Here is a 17393-nt window from a genome sequence, read left to right as displayed (position 1 = left end):
ACTGCGGCCGGCGTGTTTTTTGTACCTCATTGGATACAGACGATGTTATTGTATCCAGTATTATTTTGTAATGGCTTTGTTTGTGTCATGGACGAAACCAAATGGTCGTTTGCGCCTGTAAGAAGTTCATATTGTGTCTCAGTGTTTAAATAAAGGCAAAAGTAATGAAAAGAAATATACAAGATACCGCGTTGTATAGATTTAAACTGGATACAATTTGATGTTTTAACGGAAAAAAATATTTTTTTCTCGCGAACGCGACTCGAACATCAGAACGTCTCCATATGCGTTCCCCATTATATTGCCTCGTCTCACTGATCTAATGGAACAGTTCCAGCATAGTGCAAAGCTCACGGTATCTGTTCCCGGCCATGTTGTACGCAGTTATAGCTTTGCCAGAACCTCGTTTTCTTAAATCGCGTTTCTATTAAACCTACTGGCGGCGCTACAGTCTGGAACCGCGCGACCGCTACGGTCGCAGGTTCGAATCCTGCCTCGGGCATGGATGTGTGTGATGTCTTTGGGTTAGTTAGGTTTAAGTAGTTCTAAGTTCTAGGGGACTGATGACCTCAGAAGTTAAGTCCCATAGTGCTCAGAGCCATTTGAACCATTTGAACCTACTCGCGGGACTTGTGTTTGCTAGATACACTTTTGTCTCGAACTGGAATGAGAAATCATATGCCGACATTTTTTCTTCACCCTGTATATATGTAGTTTTTAACATTTATTGCCCATGTATCTTAAAAGTTTTGCCTGGCAGATATGCAGGTTCTATCTTCCTATCGCCTTTTTTGGAAGTTTCAAATAAGCAAAACTGATAAAAATACATTGAATAATATGTCACACTACAAGAAATGACCTAGACAAATATTCGGGTAGCATTATGTACAAACAGTATTCATAAGATATTTGTTTAATATCAAATCTGGTGAAACTAAGAGTGTATAGAAGAATTGGTGCTATTAAATAAAGGCTGTTTGGAAGCACTCACACAATTTAAATAATTTTATGCAGTTACTAACATTACATTTAACATTATCACCACGCTTAGCAGAAACATTTATTCTTATATAAAAGCAATAGCTGATGGTGAACGATTACCATATTCCGTGGAGCCGGTGCCATTGTAGTCGAAGTAATAGAAAAAGACTGGTATAGCACTGGAGTTCACCACTGCTCTAGCGAAGGAGTCCGCTGCGTTAATGAAGTACACGTCGGAAAACAAATGAAAATAAAAAGCTACTCTTCGTATACACATAGACGCATCAACACATACAAAGCTATACTTCGGATCATTTCACTAAAGTATCGTACATTCGACAGTAACGAATGTGAAAATTGCTCGCTAGAATATTAATAAGACTGACATTTCTTAAATTTCATATTTTAATTACTACTTATTCATCATCACGATCAATATGAATTTCGTTATTATTATCCTTATATAGTGTTCATATACTACACAAATTGTGTTGTTGAAACGCTGAGAATGTCTGGTTAGATGTAAGAGAGACTCTTAAGGCCACTGTCTTGCAGGAGAAATCAGTGCATAAGGCAATAAAAAGATTAAGATATCTAAACTTCGTGCCAGAAAAGTGACTACTTAATTTAATTTTAAGATTAACAGAAGAAGATAAGAAAAACATTTAAGTCTTCAATGTATAGTATTCTTTAAACTAAGTTTCATAAAAGTCTGGAAACTCATGTACTCATTTTCATGGAGCTTGTTATGTATTTAAGTAATTTTGTCTCATAAAATTTTTGTATGCCCTAGAATGGTCATTTTGTAACTCTCCTGTTACATATGTAGAATCTTAAAATCGTTTTCAGTATTGTCAAGAGTGTGCCTAGTCTGGTCTTCAGTTGATTTGAGTCCTTTTCGGTAGTCACCAGCATCTACCTGGTTATGGATGGGAAATCTAGCATGCAGAATGTTGGAGCGAGATTTTGAAACATCTGAAAACAAGGACTGCACTCGGTAGTTTTCGCTGTGTGCTGGGGCAGCGAGAAAAATTCATACCCTTCTGCAGAGCCGGCAGTGATATAAATAAAGTTTTATTTTAATTACTTTGATCCATTTGCAACAATGTAAGTTGAGTATCAACGTCATAAGAGTAATAGGTTTTTTCCTGTGGAGCATTAAATCAGAATTCGGTGTGTATGTGTGTGTGCGCTCGTTTCGTTCATCTGAATATCTTCATATACCGTGCCGTTATAGAATTCTCTGTCTTGAAAAGCTTACACCAAATACGTGTTCATCCCACTTTCAGTTTGCTAAACGCTGATAACGGCTAAGGAGTCTGCTAAATAAATTACAACAGTTAAACGTAGAGCAGGCGAATCCAACTTTGGCCGAACTACTCTGGAAGACCTTCGACGAGAAAGACGTCCAAGCCACCAACGGAAACATCGATAAAAGTGCAGAATACGGTATCGGACGATAGACAACTAATTGTGTGTATGGTATGTGATACAAGAGGCGTTCAGAAAGAAGGGTACGACACATTTTGCGTGAAGAATGAACGATGAGAAGAAGAGACAGGTGTAGCACTTAACACCTGACAACAGTGATGGACCAAATCATCTTAAGCTTGACATTTTAACCGAATTTGGAGCGGCACTTTAACCAAGACGTTGCTATCCAAGGATTCCGTAACGGAATGGCTTGAGCTCAATCGAACGATATGGCACAGTGAGTGCGTCAATGGACATGCATTTAGTAGAAGGTAGCAGTCTTGAGATTCTCGTCTGGAGAGCAACATACAGAAGGTGAATTTCAGGAGGGTTCCTTTGTTAAGGACATGGCCAATTTCATTCCCAATCCACGTTCAATCCTACCTTGTGCTCCATCTGTCATGTCCTCTTCGACACCACGTTTATTTCTAATGGTCATCTACTCCAGGTTATGGAGCCTGCAGATGGATATTTTGTAGACAGTCTACAATAACACTATGGAAAGAAACTTGCTCACTGGAAAAGCATTGAAGAAATTGAATTGAAGGGAACAACTACGAAAATTAAATGCATTTTCCAAGCATAAAACGTAGTCTTATTCTGTCAAGCCGAGACATTATCTCCTAAGCTCCGTAATTTGTTTCCGTGACTGGTAACAGGTAATATATTGCACCTGCCATACCTCCAACAACACTCACAATCTTTAAATACCAGTTATTAATAATCGATGTTGGATAAGACCCCAATAGCACTCCCGCTTGATGGGGTGAATGGAGGAAAGTAGTGACATGCAAACATAGTTCTTTGACGCCTCGAGCTTCAGTCTGGAACCGCGCGACAGCTACGGTCGCAGGTTCGAATCCTACCTCGGGCATGGATGTGGGTGATGTCCTTAGGTTAGTTAGGTTTAAGTAGTTCTAAGTTCTAGAGGACTGATGACCTCCGCTGTTAAGTCCCATAGTGCTCAGAGCCATTTGAACCAATTTTAACGCCTCGAATAATTTAAACCAGATGTGTTACAAATATTACTTCCTATACGGAAATTATCCCAAAATTAGGGGTGGGATGGCCTAAAATGCAAAAAGTGTAAGCAAGCTGTATTGGTTTCGAATGCGTAGTATTCGGAGTTTATGGTCTGGTCGATGAAAGTCCTAATGAAATTTTACCGCTAGGGATGAGACGGCAGTAAGATGGGTTGACACGCACAGCTTAACCCTCGAATGCTTGGAGGAATGTCAACTCAACTTGGTACGAATGCGACTCATCTGGGGAACATACTGGAGCAGGTGCGGGAAGGGGCGCTGGGAGAAGGGGACAATAATGTCCCCTAGAGGTTGAAGATGGGTAGTGCAAAAGGGTGACATGTTAAAATTATCGGCAACCCCCGATATTAGTGTCGAATATATAGTTCAAGATTTTGGCAGGTTGACTGATAACAGTTCCATTGCGTCTAGAATTAACGTGACATAAAAATGGTCGACAAGGACAAATGTTAGTGTCGAATTCACCGTATTCGAGATTACTACGCTGAATGGTAATAGTACTGTTGCCAAAATTTATCTACAGAGATGGGTGTAGGAGTGGGATGGAACGGCATAACATCTAAAGTATGAGTGTGGAATATGTGTCATAATTTCAGCCATATTTGGTAAATGTAAGAGTACTACAGCTTTCTATAGAAGAAGTAGCTGTGTAGAAGATTTTAGCGAGAAGGGCGGAAGGCAACGTTTAACGTTCCGTCGATGACGAGGCCATTAGAGAACAAGCTGCGATTAGAATAACTGGGAAAGGAAATCGACTGTGTCCTTTTCAACAGAACTATACTGGCATTTGCCTTAAGCGGAAAATCTATATCTTGACGTCAGGACGAGGATTTGAGCAGGTGTCATCCCGAATACGAGTATAGGACCTTACATTTTAGGCAGAGTCTTTGCACTTCTCTATGGAGACTTCGAATCGCGAGAATCGCTCATTTATAACATTTCAGCCTGCCGTTGTGACCGAGCGGTTCTAGGCGCTTCAGTCTGGAACCGCGCTGCTGCTACGGTCGCAGGTTCGAATCCTGCCTCTGGCATGGATGTGTGTGATGTCCTTAGGTTATTTAGGTTTAAGTAGTTCTAAGTTCTAGGAGACTGATGACCTCAGATGTTAAGTCCCATAGTGCTCAGAGCCATTTGAACCATAACATTTCACGTCGAAGACCGTCGGATGAAGGTAGAAAAATATTTGTATTCTGGCAGTACAAAACGCCCTAACTACAACAAGAGTTAAAGAGAGAGTCAAAAAAATGGTTCAAATGGCTCTGAGCACTATGGGACTTAACATCTATGGTCATCAGTCCCCTACAACTTAGAACTACTTAAACCTAACTAACCTAAGGACATCGCACAACACCCAGTCATCACGAGGCAGAGAAAATCCCTGACCCCGCCGGGAATCGAACCCGGGACCCCTTGCTCGGGAAGCGAGAACGCTACCGCGAGACCACGAGCTGCGGACTAAAGAGAGAGTCGGAAATATGACTTTGCACTTCGTATCCTCCATGCCCACTACTCCAGTCCCCCACCTGTCACTGCAGCAAATTTAGTTAACACTAAAGAAGAATAGTAAACTCTTATGTTTTCACAATTTGTGTCAAAATTGTGTCGCGAAGGGTCCTTTGGTCTTTCGAACGTGTCCCTGAAGGCCCTGCTCTTCTAACTGAGCGGACAGTGTGCCTTTAAAAGTATCTCGGATCCTCCAGTTTTCGGGAATTGTAAGGTATCGAAACTACAGCCAACTCAGCACAATGCTGCAAATGCCTTACACTTACATCAATAACGGACTGCATCTGCTCCATAGAGAAGCCCTCGTCCCCAAAGTAGAACTGCTCCAGCTGTTCCGCCGCACGAGTCCGCTGTTCCTCCGTGGGCAGCGGCAGCTGAGGAGCGATCATTGCCGTGAAGTTCTCCTTCATGTCGGCGACTCCCGCCTCCGTCAGCAGTTTGGAGTCTGCAATAAAAATGTAGGCTTCCAGTAACAGTCAGCTCCGTCGTGAATGGTGGCGCTAATGTGGGTGCGTCACGAAATGTCCGCTGTCAGAGGGGCGAGGGGCACGATAAGAGGAAAGCGCCTTGTGCGCATGCGCATCGTGAGTAGCCAAGTCCCAGCGGTAAACATTGTCAGCGTGGGCAATACTGAGAGAGAAGCTAGTTTCGCTCGAAACGTGTACTTGCCCGGTACATTTGTCGACCGCTGTGGAATTTCGTAGTCGTGTCGAGTTTTACAGAAGTGAGGTGTGCGAGAGGACTCCAGGATATCGCGACATGTACGGAAATAAGCCGCAAAATATTTATGACAAGCAAGAATATAAAAATCATCGCCACTCTTTTCCCTTGCAGAAATTTGAGCTTTATTTTTAGGGTCCTGCCTCACATTCGGAAATCTCTATGTTTTTTTTTTTTTTTTTTAAGCCAAACATTTGTGACAAGCAAGTCTACAAATGTCACAGCTATTCACTTCACTTGAAGTAATTTGATATTTCGCCTTGTAATTAGAATCAAATCACAAATTGAGCGAAAGTACCCTCGGCAGAGCGCTGTAATATACTGGGTGGTCCATTGATAGTGACCGGACCAAATATCTCACGAAATAAGCATCAAACGAAAAAACTACAAAGAACGAAACTCGTCTAGCTGGAAGGGGGAAACCAGATGGCGCTATGGTTGGCCTGCTAGATGGCGCTGCCATAGGTCAAACAGATATCAACTGCGTTTCTTTAAATAGGAACCCCCATTTTTATTACATATTCGTGTAGTACGTAAAGAAATATACATGTTTTAGTTGGACCACTTTTTTCGCTTTGTGATAGATGGCGCTGTCATAGTCACATGGTATCATGTAACATTCCGCCAGTGCGGACGGTATTTGCTTCGTGATACATTACCCGTGTTAAAATGGACCGTTTACCAATTGCGGAAAGGGTCGATATCGTGTTGATGTATGGCTATTGTGATGAACGGGCGTGTGCTACGTATGCTGCTCGGTAACCTGGACTACATCATCCAAGTGTCTGGACCGTTCGCCGGATAGTTACGTTATTCAAGGAAACAGGAAGTGTTCAGCCACATGTGAAACGTCAACCACGACCTGCAACAAATGATGATGCCCAAGTAGGTTGTTTTAGCTGGTGTCGCGGCTAATCCGGACGAATGTCGTGTACAGTTCTGCCATTGGGCACAAGAGAAGTTACGGGACGATGACAGATTTTTTGCACGCGTTCTATTTAGCGACGAAGCGTCATTCGCCAACAGCGATAACGTAAACCGACATAATATGCACTATTGGGCAATGGAAAATCCACGGTGGCGGCGACAAGTGGAACATCAGCGACCTTGGCGGGTTAATGTATGGTGCGGCATTATGGGAGGAAGGATAATTGGCCCCCATTTTATCGATGGCAATCTAAATGGTGCAATGTATGCTGATTCCCTACGTAATGTTCTACCGATGTTACTACAAGATGTTTCACTGCATGACAGAATGGCGATGTACTTCCAACATGATGGATGTATGGCACATAGCTCGCGTCGGTTGAAGCGGTATTGAATAGCATGGCTCTGAGCACTATGGGACTCAACTGCTGTGGTCATCAGTCCCCTAGAACTTAGAACTACTTAAACCTAACTAACCTAAGGCTATCACACACATCCATGCCCGAGGCAGGATTCGAACCTGCGACCGTAGCAGTCGCACGGTTCCGGACTGCGCGCCTAGAACCGCGAGACCACCGCGGCCGGCTATTGAATAGCATATTTCATGACAGGTGGATTGGTCGTCGAAGCACCATACCATGGCCCGCATGTTTACCGGATCTGACGTCACCGGATTTCTTTCTGTGGGGAAAGTTGAGGGATATTTGCTATCGTGATCCACCGACAACGCCTGACAACGTGCGTCAGCGCATTGTCAATGCACGTGCGAACATTACGGAAGGCGAACTACTCGCTGATGAGAGGAATGTCGTTACACGTATTGCCAAATGCATTGAGGTTGACGGACATCATTTTGAGCATGCATTGCATTACTGTGGTATTTACACATAATCACACTGTAACAGAATGCGTTCTCAGAAATGATAAGTTCACAAAGGTACATGTATCACATTGGAACAACCGAAATAAAATGTTCAAACGTACCTACGTTCTGTATTTCAATTTAAAAAACCTACCTGTTACCAACTGTTCGTCTAAAATTGTGAGCCATATGTTTGTTAGTATTACAGCACCATCTATCACAAAGCGAAAAAAGTGGTCGAACTAAAACATTCATATTTCTTTACGTACTACACGAATATGTAATAAAAATGGGGGTTCCTATTTTTTAAAAAAAAAGAAACCAGTTGATATCCGTTTGATCTATGGCAGAGCCATCTAGCGGGCCAACCGTAGCGCCATCTGGTTTCCCCCTTCAGGCTAGACAAGTTTCGTTCTTTGAAGCTTTTTCGTTTGACGCTTATTTCGTGAGATATTTTGGCCGGTCACGATCAATGGACCACCCTGTATAAATAACCTCAAATGTTGCAGAACGTACTATTACATTAATAAGAAAGTATTTTTTGAGAACATTTCTGGTGGGGAACAGCGGTCTGGCAAAGAGTACTTTAAAAATGGAAAGTACTGAAAAACAGGAGTTGACAGATTTTCTTACGTACTTCCAAGTATGACTAATCCTTCTCCGGAGGTGACGCCCAGCATGATGGGTACTCGGTTGTAGCTGCCTGTCCGCTGGAGGCTCGACGATCACCGCAGAGTCCGATGGCGGCTCCACGACGGGCAGGAAAGCCAGCGGCAGGGGACAGCGCTTCTCCTGTGAAATGGGCGCAGAGTCAGTCACGAATACCGAAGATATTGGCTACTCGTTACAGTAAATCACTTCGTCACAAGTGTGTGGAAGACATCACCTGGAACATAAACTTTCTCAAATAATGTGAAAGGAACAGGCGTAGGAGGTGGTATGTTAGTGTGAGAAGCTCTTCTACAAGTCCAATAAAGAAATACCTTTTCAGCAGCGTCGCTGTTTGTTCATCAGTTCTTACGTGTTGCTGTATTCAGACTTCATGATATTTACATAACTATGCCTAGAGACATTTGACAGATTTTAATCAACATCTGACAGCTCTGCAGATGATGAAGAAATTGATGAAATGTATGATGAGATAAAAGAAATTATTCAGGTAGTGAAGGGAGATGAAAATTTAATAGTCATGGGTGACTGGAATTCGAGAGTAGGAAAAGGGAGAGAAGGAAACATAGTAGGTCAATATGGATTGGGGGTAAGAAATGAGACAGCAAAGGTCTTGGAAGAGTAGTTGAATGGAATGGACAGTGTCTTGAAAGGAGGATATAAGATGAACATGAACAAAAGCATAACTAGGATAAGGGAATGTAGTCAAATTAAGTCGGGTGATGCTGAGGGAATTAGATTAGGAAATGAGACACTTAAAGTAGTAAAGGAGTTTTGCTATTTGGGGAGTAAAATATCTGATGATGGTCGAAGTAGGGAGGATATAAAATGCAGACTGGCAATGGCAAGGAAAGCGTTTCTGAAGAAGAGAAATTTGTTAACATCGAGTATAGATTTAAGTGTCAGGAAGTTGTTTCTGAAAGTATTTGTATAGAGTGTAGCCGTGTATGAAAGTGAAACATGGACGGACAATAGTTTGGACAAGAAGAGAATAGAAGCTTTCAAAATGTGGTGATACAGAAGAATGCTGAAGATTAGATGGGTAGATCACATAACTAACGAGGAGGTATTGAATAGAATTGGGGAGAAGAGGAGTTTGCGGCACAACTTGACAAGAAGAAGGGATCGGTTCTTAGGACACGTTCTGAGGCATCAAGGGATCACAAATTTAGCATTGGAGGGCAGCGTGGAGGGTAAAAATCGTAGAGGGAGACCGAGAGATGAATACACTAAGCAGATTCAGAAGGATGTAGGTTGCAGTAAGTACTGGGAGATGAAGAAGCTTGCACAGGATAGAGTAGCATGGAGAGCTGCATCAAACCAGTCTCAGGACTGAAGACCACAACAACTACAACAACTGACAGATTTACAATAATACCTACGAAAAATAAATCAACGTGATCCACAGCGCATTCGAACAAGAAAATATACTCCACTGTATGTGAACGGAGTATAAAAAGTGTTGTTCATGATGTATTGATATTCAAGGAAGTGTGTGCGAGATGGGTTCCAAAACATTTGACATCAAGAATGAAAGAAAGGTGCATAGATGTGTGCCGGGAGACCTGAAGTTCGTCTGCTTGCTGCCCTCTCCTCCTCTCCTTCCTCCACCCTCTGTCTTTTCCGGATCTGGCATCTTCAGACTATCACATTTTTGATCCCCTGAAAGAAGCTATTAGTGGCGCAAGGTTCGCTGATGATGAGGAAGTCCTGGTGGCAATGCATAACTGTTTATGCGAACGTATAATTCCACATGCAATTGAGAATGTTGTCCAGCGCTGGCATAACTTGAGGGGGATCCTTGTATTTGTTTGGGAAAATGGTATACATTTTCTGCACTAGTAACTTACGAATTCCATGAGGGCGATAGTGTCATCCCTGGCGAGGTCGGAGGCGTTGGCGGCGCGAAGGAAGGCAGACAGTCGCGCGTCGCCGTCGTCAGTGTGGTTATCGCCCTGCGTCTGGAAGCCGAGCGCCTCTCCCATGCGGTAAGCCCTCTCGCGCGGCTTGTCCGTCAGCGCCCAAGGGGCTGTTGCCACCCCACTCTCCATAATCACTTCGCTGAAGAGCCCTGCCGATAAATTTCACTTTTACCTTCAAATATGACAGAATTGATAGAATTTATAGTTAAATTAGTACCCTATTGTGGTGCACTAAGTGTGTAGAAACTTTGTAAGAAATAAATCCACACATATTATATAAACGGATGTATGTATGTTTGTATGTTCCGTATCTCCTCCTAAACCAATGGATCGATTTCAACTAAACTTGGTAAATATGTCCATTACTGTCAGGCAACCATCACTGTGGTGGTAAGAACCATGAACCTTTCATCGCTCAGGTAATATGACGCCATAAACAATGAGATGCGTGATAATCTACCGCATCTTGGATGAGTTTTATATTTATTACTTCGTAGTTACTAATTCTATTTCCATGAAAATTCACAGGCTGTACCCACACGTGCCACTAAACGCACGTACAAAATTATACAATGGTACCCCAAATAATTCAGGAGATACGATGTCATAAACACTGAGATGCGTGAAAAAAATGCCGCATCATACATGAAGTTTTAATACATTTGTTCTCTACTATTTAGTCACTCCTACAGTCGAGTTAACAGAAGAAAATCGGCGACACCAAGCAGCGCTTTTTGACAGCTTTCATCTGCGAAGCGCGAACGGGCGGAAACAGTAGCCGTCTATACAGCTTTGAAGAGGGAGCCATAGAGATTTTTACAAAATCAAGTTGCAGACAAGCGAAGCAGCTGCCCCCAGCGGACATAAACTCTACACTACAAACACAGTTCATTTTTTGTTTTCGTCTCGCATAAAAAACTGGTCAGGTGAATTCCCGAACAATGCCGGAATTTTCAACTAGTAATTCTTAAGCACACAGATACCTGATTGCGAATTATCTTCCAGATTCGCTATTCTTGGGACATCATGTTAGAGTGTAATGTCCTGCCGACACACAAATACAGGCGGAGCAGAAGCCGACGACGTATTGATAGTTTAAAAGTCTGTCAGATATGTGTGAAAACTGTCTACCATTTTGAATAGCAATCAGTGTTCATTATACATGGCGTTTCAAAGTCTGTGACTAATGTCTGGCTAAAAGGTCACGTCAGTAGGAACACCTTTTGTTAGAAACGCTTCCTTGTAAATTTAGGTATCCTTTAGTACTCGCCGGCAATGGGACGACAAGATATCACCGAACTAGCATGGTATAAAATGGGTGTGTCTAAGAGGAGAAAGATATTTTAGAAACGAAACAGAAACTTCGGTTTTACGTGGCCTACCGCCTTTCACGCGGAGCAGATGACTGGATAAAAGGCAACACACAGCATACGAAAGCCTCAGGGTGCTTACGTCCTGCAGGCTTCTGTTTGTAACGAAAGTTGTTCCTCAGGACGTGACCTATCATCATTAGAAGTTGTCGCAAGGACTCTGAAACGCCCTGTATAGACGTGTTAACTGTGAGACCTCACAACTTGCGCGAATGTGTAGTAGATGTCAGTACTTGATAGTCGTTCTAGCTCATCGTTTCGTCACTCGTAATATAATAATAACAGTCATTATAAGTTAACGGCCACTTAAGGTAGTGGTCCTTATTGATGGCAGCCGTCCTGGCAATCTCCTGACGTGAATTCGGCTGGTAATGGAAAGCCTTAATCAGAATGATGAGATACGGGTTGGACTCCTCTAATCCTGGACGGTTGCGACGTCCACATTTGTAGCCATTTTATTTAGCACAGCAACTCGTTTCAAGTCGTCGGAAGTCGTCCTTAATTTGAATGCCGGGTATGTGAAGTTTGCGTCGGTGCGCCGTATCTTACTCAGCTACGGTGCTCACTACATAGATTGATCCTGGCACCTCATTTGTGTGACTAATTTGCTATTAAGATTTTTGCATTCTTCTGAAGAAGCTTATCTGTAATCAAACTATTCCAGATGGAAGTATATAATTGGTGCTGTTTCCCATAGGTGTTGACAAGTCGAAACGGAAATGCTATGTCATGAGACATTTAAATTATTTTGCACTTTTTGTTGGGTGCTTTCATTATTCCACTTCTTTAATGCAACTCCAGTGCTGCTACATAGAATATATACTTTCACAGGTCAACGTTTAAAAAATTCTAATAGTAAGAACTACGTATATGAAGGTCGGAGAAGATGCGAGTATTATTATTGATTTGCTTATTAAACCGAAGAAGGCAGACTTCGGAATCCTACAAATCACATATTGTGATATTTGTATCATCAGCATCTTAAGTAAATCGAATAAGTACAATTAAAAAGGGAATGTTTTCTAATATTAGCCATAAGTATCAAAAATTTTCCTGCGTTTAAATACACCGACGGAAAAAATCCGCAACACCAAAAATAATTATGTAGAATACTGAAATTTCGGGGCTACATTTGTTTAGGCGACATATTTAAGTTGTTAACATTGCAAGAATACAGGTTAATACAAGTGAGAGATAAGGCACTGCAAATATGAAATGCTGTTACATTAATAACCGGTGTAACGTGCATGTGTTGTGTTATACAGGAGCCGGTTATCAGTTTATGAGAGAGAGTTCCATGCCTGTTGCACTTGGTCAGTCAATGCAGGGACGTTTGTTGCTGTATGTAGGTGACACTGGAGTTGTCGTCCATGTCCCGTATGTGCTTGATTGGAGATAGTTCTGGTGATCGAGCGAGCCAAGGCTATATGTCGACACTCTAGATCATGTTGGTTTACAACAGCTTTATGCGGTCGAGTGTTACTCTGTTGCAAAACACCCCCTGGAATAATGTTCATGAATGGCAGCACAACAGGTCGAAACACCAGACTGACGCACAAATTTGCAGTCAGGGTGCGTGGGATAACCTCGACAGAGTTCCTACTGTCATACGAAACTGAACCCCAGAACACAACTCCAGGTGTTGGTCCAGTGTGTCTAGCACACAGACAGGTTGGTTGCAGGCCCTCAACTGGCTTCTCCCGACCGACACAAGGCGATCATTGGCACCGAAGCAGAACAAGCTTTCATCAGAAAACACAACAGATCTCCACACCGCCTGTGGTGTCACCGCCAGACACCACACTTGCTAGGTGGTAGCTTAAATCGGCCGCGGTCCATTAGTACATGTCGGACCCGCGTGTCGCCACTGGCAGTGATCGCAGACCGAGCGCCACCACACGGCAGGTCTCGAGAGACGTAGGAGCACTCGCCCCAATTGTACGACGACTTTGCTAGCGACTACACTGACGAAGCCTTTCTCTCATTTGCCGAGAGACAGTTAGAATAGCCTTCAGCTAAGTCCATGGCTACGACCTAGCAAGGCGCCATTAGCCTTAGATAGCTTGTATCTAAAGAGTCTCACTTGTATCGCCACAATCTCCAGATGTCTCATCAAGAACGATGTATACAAAAGATGGATTAAAAGTTAAGTATTCAAGAAGCTACGTACTTTTCTTTATAGCATTCATTACGTATCCTGTTTCAGACCTCATCCCATCCTTCGTGGCCGGCCGCGGTGGTCTCGCGGTTCTAGGCGCGCAGTCCGGAACCGCGCGACTGCTACGGTCGCAGGTTCGAATCCTGCCTCGGGCATGGGTGTGTGTGATGTCCTTAGGTTAGTTAGGTTTAAGTAGTTCTAAGTTCTAGGGGACTTATGACCTAAGATGTTGAGTCCCATAGTGCTCAGAGCCATTTGAACATCCTTCATGAGTTAGCGCGTGCATCTTGGCCGCCTTTTTCAATTAGTGTGCGTAGTGTTGGCAAGTCTGCCGACACTACATTTTTGGCGACGCGGATCAATCAGGATCTTGTTCTTTCTACTTGCTTTGCCCTAATTTACTTGTGTCATGGCTTCTCCAGATGTACTGTCCGAATTTTATCGCTTGCAGAATCAGCAGACGCAGGCGTTATTGGATGCCCTTGGACAGCTCGTCCAGGGTCAACGTGCACTGCCACACGATGCGGCCGCCGCCGCTTCACCACTACCGCAGCCACAACATGCAGTTGCACCCCCGTTTCGTAGCTTTGATGCAGCCATTGAAACGTGGACGGAGTGGTCACGCCAATTTGGATTCCATCTCGCCGCCTACAGAATTCAAGGTAACGAGCGGCAGCCTCACTTATTATCATGTGTAGGGGTGCAAACATACCGTGTGATAGCGAAATTGTTTCCCCGACGCGACGTAGCAACTCTATCCTATGAAGAAATTTTGTCTGCTTTAGATGCCTATTTCAAGGAAACAGTCAATGTCGTTGCAAAAAGGTATACGTTCTTTCGTACAAAACGTACGGCCGGTCAGACTAATAGGGAGTGGGTTGCAACATTGCAAGGACTTACTAGGGATTGTGCTTTTGAGTGTGAATGTGGACTCCCTTATTCAGATACTATGGTGCGTGATGCAATAGCACAGAACGTTTCTGATGTTCGCATACGGGAACAGATTTTGAAACTAGTTAATCCCTCCCTTCAACAAGTGATAGACGTATTGGATAGGCAAGACACACTTGACTTTGCTCAGGAATCATTTGAAACTTCGCCAGCCGTGTGTCACGTTAACCGGCCCGCCGGGCGCGCTGCACGGAACGCTCAACAGCCCTCGCGCACGTCCGCGCAGCTGCGGCCTAGCTCTCACGCACATGTGCCGCGTAGGCAAGCAAATGCAGTGAAATCATGCCCGCAGTGTGCAACTAGACATTCGCGTGCCAATTGCCCGTCACGCCAAGCTATTTGCTTTTACTGTCATAAGAAAGGACATGTTCAAAGTGTTTGCCGGAAAAAGCTCAGATCAGACAATCACAATCATTCCAGGCCCTTTGCTTCGCGCCAGAATCGAACCCCGAATACTCAGGCTCGTGGACCTTCGCCCATGGACATTCATGTAGTTAATTCCACCCCGTCCAGTGCCACTATCTCTAACAGTGACTGTGTTCGTCCCACAAACAGTGTGCGTCGACGTCGCCGGAAATCCCGTAAAGTCGCAAGTGCTTCTGTACCTGTGTCAGTTCAAATTGCACGTGAAAGTCGCTCTTGTCGTCAGCAGGACAATAAACTTTTTGTAGACTTGGACTTTGAAGGCAAAGTGATCCCATTCCAGCTCGATACCGGAGCTGCAGTTTCATTGATCAATCACGACACGTACAAACAACTGGGCAAACCTCCGTTGCGTGCCGCAAATGTTAAGCTCACTAGTTATTCAGGACAACAGATCCCTGTGTTAGGACAGTGCACTCTTCTTGCAACATACAAGGGACAAACAAAACTTGTGTCATTTTACGTCCTTCGTTCTTCTTCTGCAGTGAACTTGTTTGGTTTAGATTTCTTTCAGTTGTTTAACTTGTCTATAGTAAATCAGGTCCTATCAGTGATCCAGACTGTGCCTTCCGCCAGTGTTTCTCGTCTATGTGAAGAATTTGCAGACGTTTTTGCACCGGGCCTTGGTTGCGCTAAGAACTATGAAGCACATTTGGAACGGAAAGTAAACGCGCAACCGAAATTTTTCAGAGCGCGCAATGTTCCCCACGCATTGCGTGTTGAGGTCGCAAGAGCATTCGATTCTTCCGAACTTGCTTGCATATTCATTGATGCGGAAACCGATAACGTGGTCGAATCGTTTCCGATTGATTTTCGTCGTGTAGCTACAGCCACAGCTGCTGACCCTGTCCTTGCTACTGTTTTGCGTTTTGTTGCTACGCTATGGCCCTTGTCAAAGTCACGGATCGAGGATCCGTTGGTTCGCCGATTTTTTGCTCAAAAGGAGAGACTTTTTGTACGACGTGGTGTTTTGTTGTTGCGTTCTGATAATGATCAGTCCAGGGTCGTGGTCCCACGTTCGTTACAGTCCTCTGTCTTACGGCTTCTTCACCAAGGACATTGGGGTATAGTGCGAACGAAACAACTTGCTCGTCAGCACTGTACTTGGTTCGGAATCGATGCGGCGATTACGAAACTGTGCTCTTCTTGCATGGCGTGTGCCGAACAACAATCCGCACCGCCGCGGAAATTCTTTGCATGGCCGAAAGCCACTTCCCCTTGGCAACGATTGCACATCGATTTTGCTGGTCCCTTCTGGAATGCTCGATGGTTGGTTGTGGTCGATTCTTTCAGTATTTTTCCTTTTGTTGTCCGGATGTCTTCCACGACGTCATCTGCCACCATCCAAGCGTTATCCGCTATCTTTTGCATTGAAGGTCTTCCACAGACTATTGTTTCCGACAATGGCCCACAATTCATGTCCGCAGAATTTCAGTCATTCTGCAAGGCCAATGGTATTCAACATCTGACATCCGCGCCGTTTTCGCCTCAGTCAAACGGTGCCGCTGAACGGTTGGTCCGGACTTTCAAGTCCCAGATGTTGAAGTTGAAAGAGTCGCATTCGCGGGAGGACGCGTTGTTGCTCTTTTTGTCTTCGTATCGCTCTCAGCCCCGCGATGGTCGTTCGCCGGCTGAGTTGCTCCACGGTCGTCCTCATGGAACCTTGATGTCTTTGCTGCATCCGCCGCATCAGGTTCCTGTGCAGCGGCAGACTCCTGTTTTTGCTCCAGGCGACGTTGTATTTTATCGCAACTATCGAGGTTCACGGCGTTGGCTCGCAGGGCGCATTCTTCGCTGCCTCGGTCGCGCGATGTATTTGGTTTTGGGGGCCTCTGGTGAGGTGCGTCGGCATCTCAATCAGCTGCGCCTCTGTCGCCGCCTGGGTTCTGCCGCTCCCCGTCTGCTTTCAGCGACGGTGCCGTCCGGTCAGCGCCCTGGGGACCCATCTATTGGCTCGCCTCATCCCCAGGTGTTACCGACGCTGCCTTCCATTTTGCCTCATGGCGACGCGCCGCTGCCGCCGCCGCCGCCTGTTCTCTCGCCGGCGCCGCCCGCAGTGGACGCTTCGCTGCAGCCGCTTAGCGCCTCCCTGGGTCACGCGCCGCCGATCGCTTCCCGTGACCAGCTGTCCTCCGCCATGGAACTCTTGCCCGCTCCGGACCAGGTGTCGCCATCGCACGTCGGATCCCCCGACGCAATGGAGGTCGACCCTTCGGCCCCTCCTGTCTCATTACGGGCGCATACACCGCATGTTGACGTGCACCCTGGACTAGTTTCCAGGCGTTTCCTAGCTCCTCTTGGACCGAATGGCCGGGTGCGGGTGGCACAGCCTCGCCTATTGTTAGGCTCCCCACCTCATCGCATACGTCAACATGGGGTCCTCCCCACGGC

General features: G+C 44.8%; 1 protein-coding gene across 1 annotated transcript in view; it reads right to left on the bottom strand.

Annotated features, from left to right (window-relative positions):
* LOC126198952 (venom carboxylesterase-6-like) overlaps positions 1-17393 on the bottom strand; it is an 81627-nt gene that overhangs the window by 29448 nt on the left and 34786 nt on the right. Inside the window, exons 5-7 of the mRNA XM_049935597.1 lie at positions 10029-10249; positions 8147-8301; positions 5267-5445 (exon numbers count right to left, since the gene is read on the bottom strand). Of these exons, the coding sequence (XP_049791554.1) occupies positions 5268-5445; positions 8147-8301; positions 10029-10249 (554 nt within the window). The 3' untranslated portion in view covers position 5267. The remainder of the gene's footprint in view (positions 1-5266; positions 5446-8146; positions 8302-10028; positions 10250-17393) is intronic.

This window comes from Schistocerca nitens, chromosome 8 (genome assembly GCF_023898315.1).
Source record: "Schistocerca nitens isolate TAMUIC-IGC-003100 chromosome 8, iqSchNite1.1, whole genome shotgun sequence".
Lineage (NCBI taxonomy): Eukaryota > Metazoa > Arthropoda > Insecta > Orthoptera > Acrididae > Schistocerca > Schistocerca nitens.
Note: the sequence above shows the minus strand (reverse complement) of the source record. Positions and strands in the feature narration are given on the sequence as shown.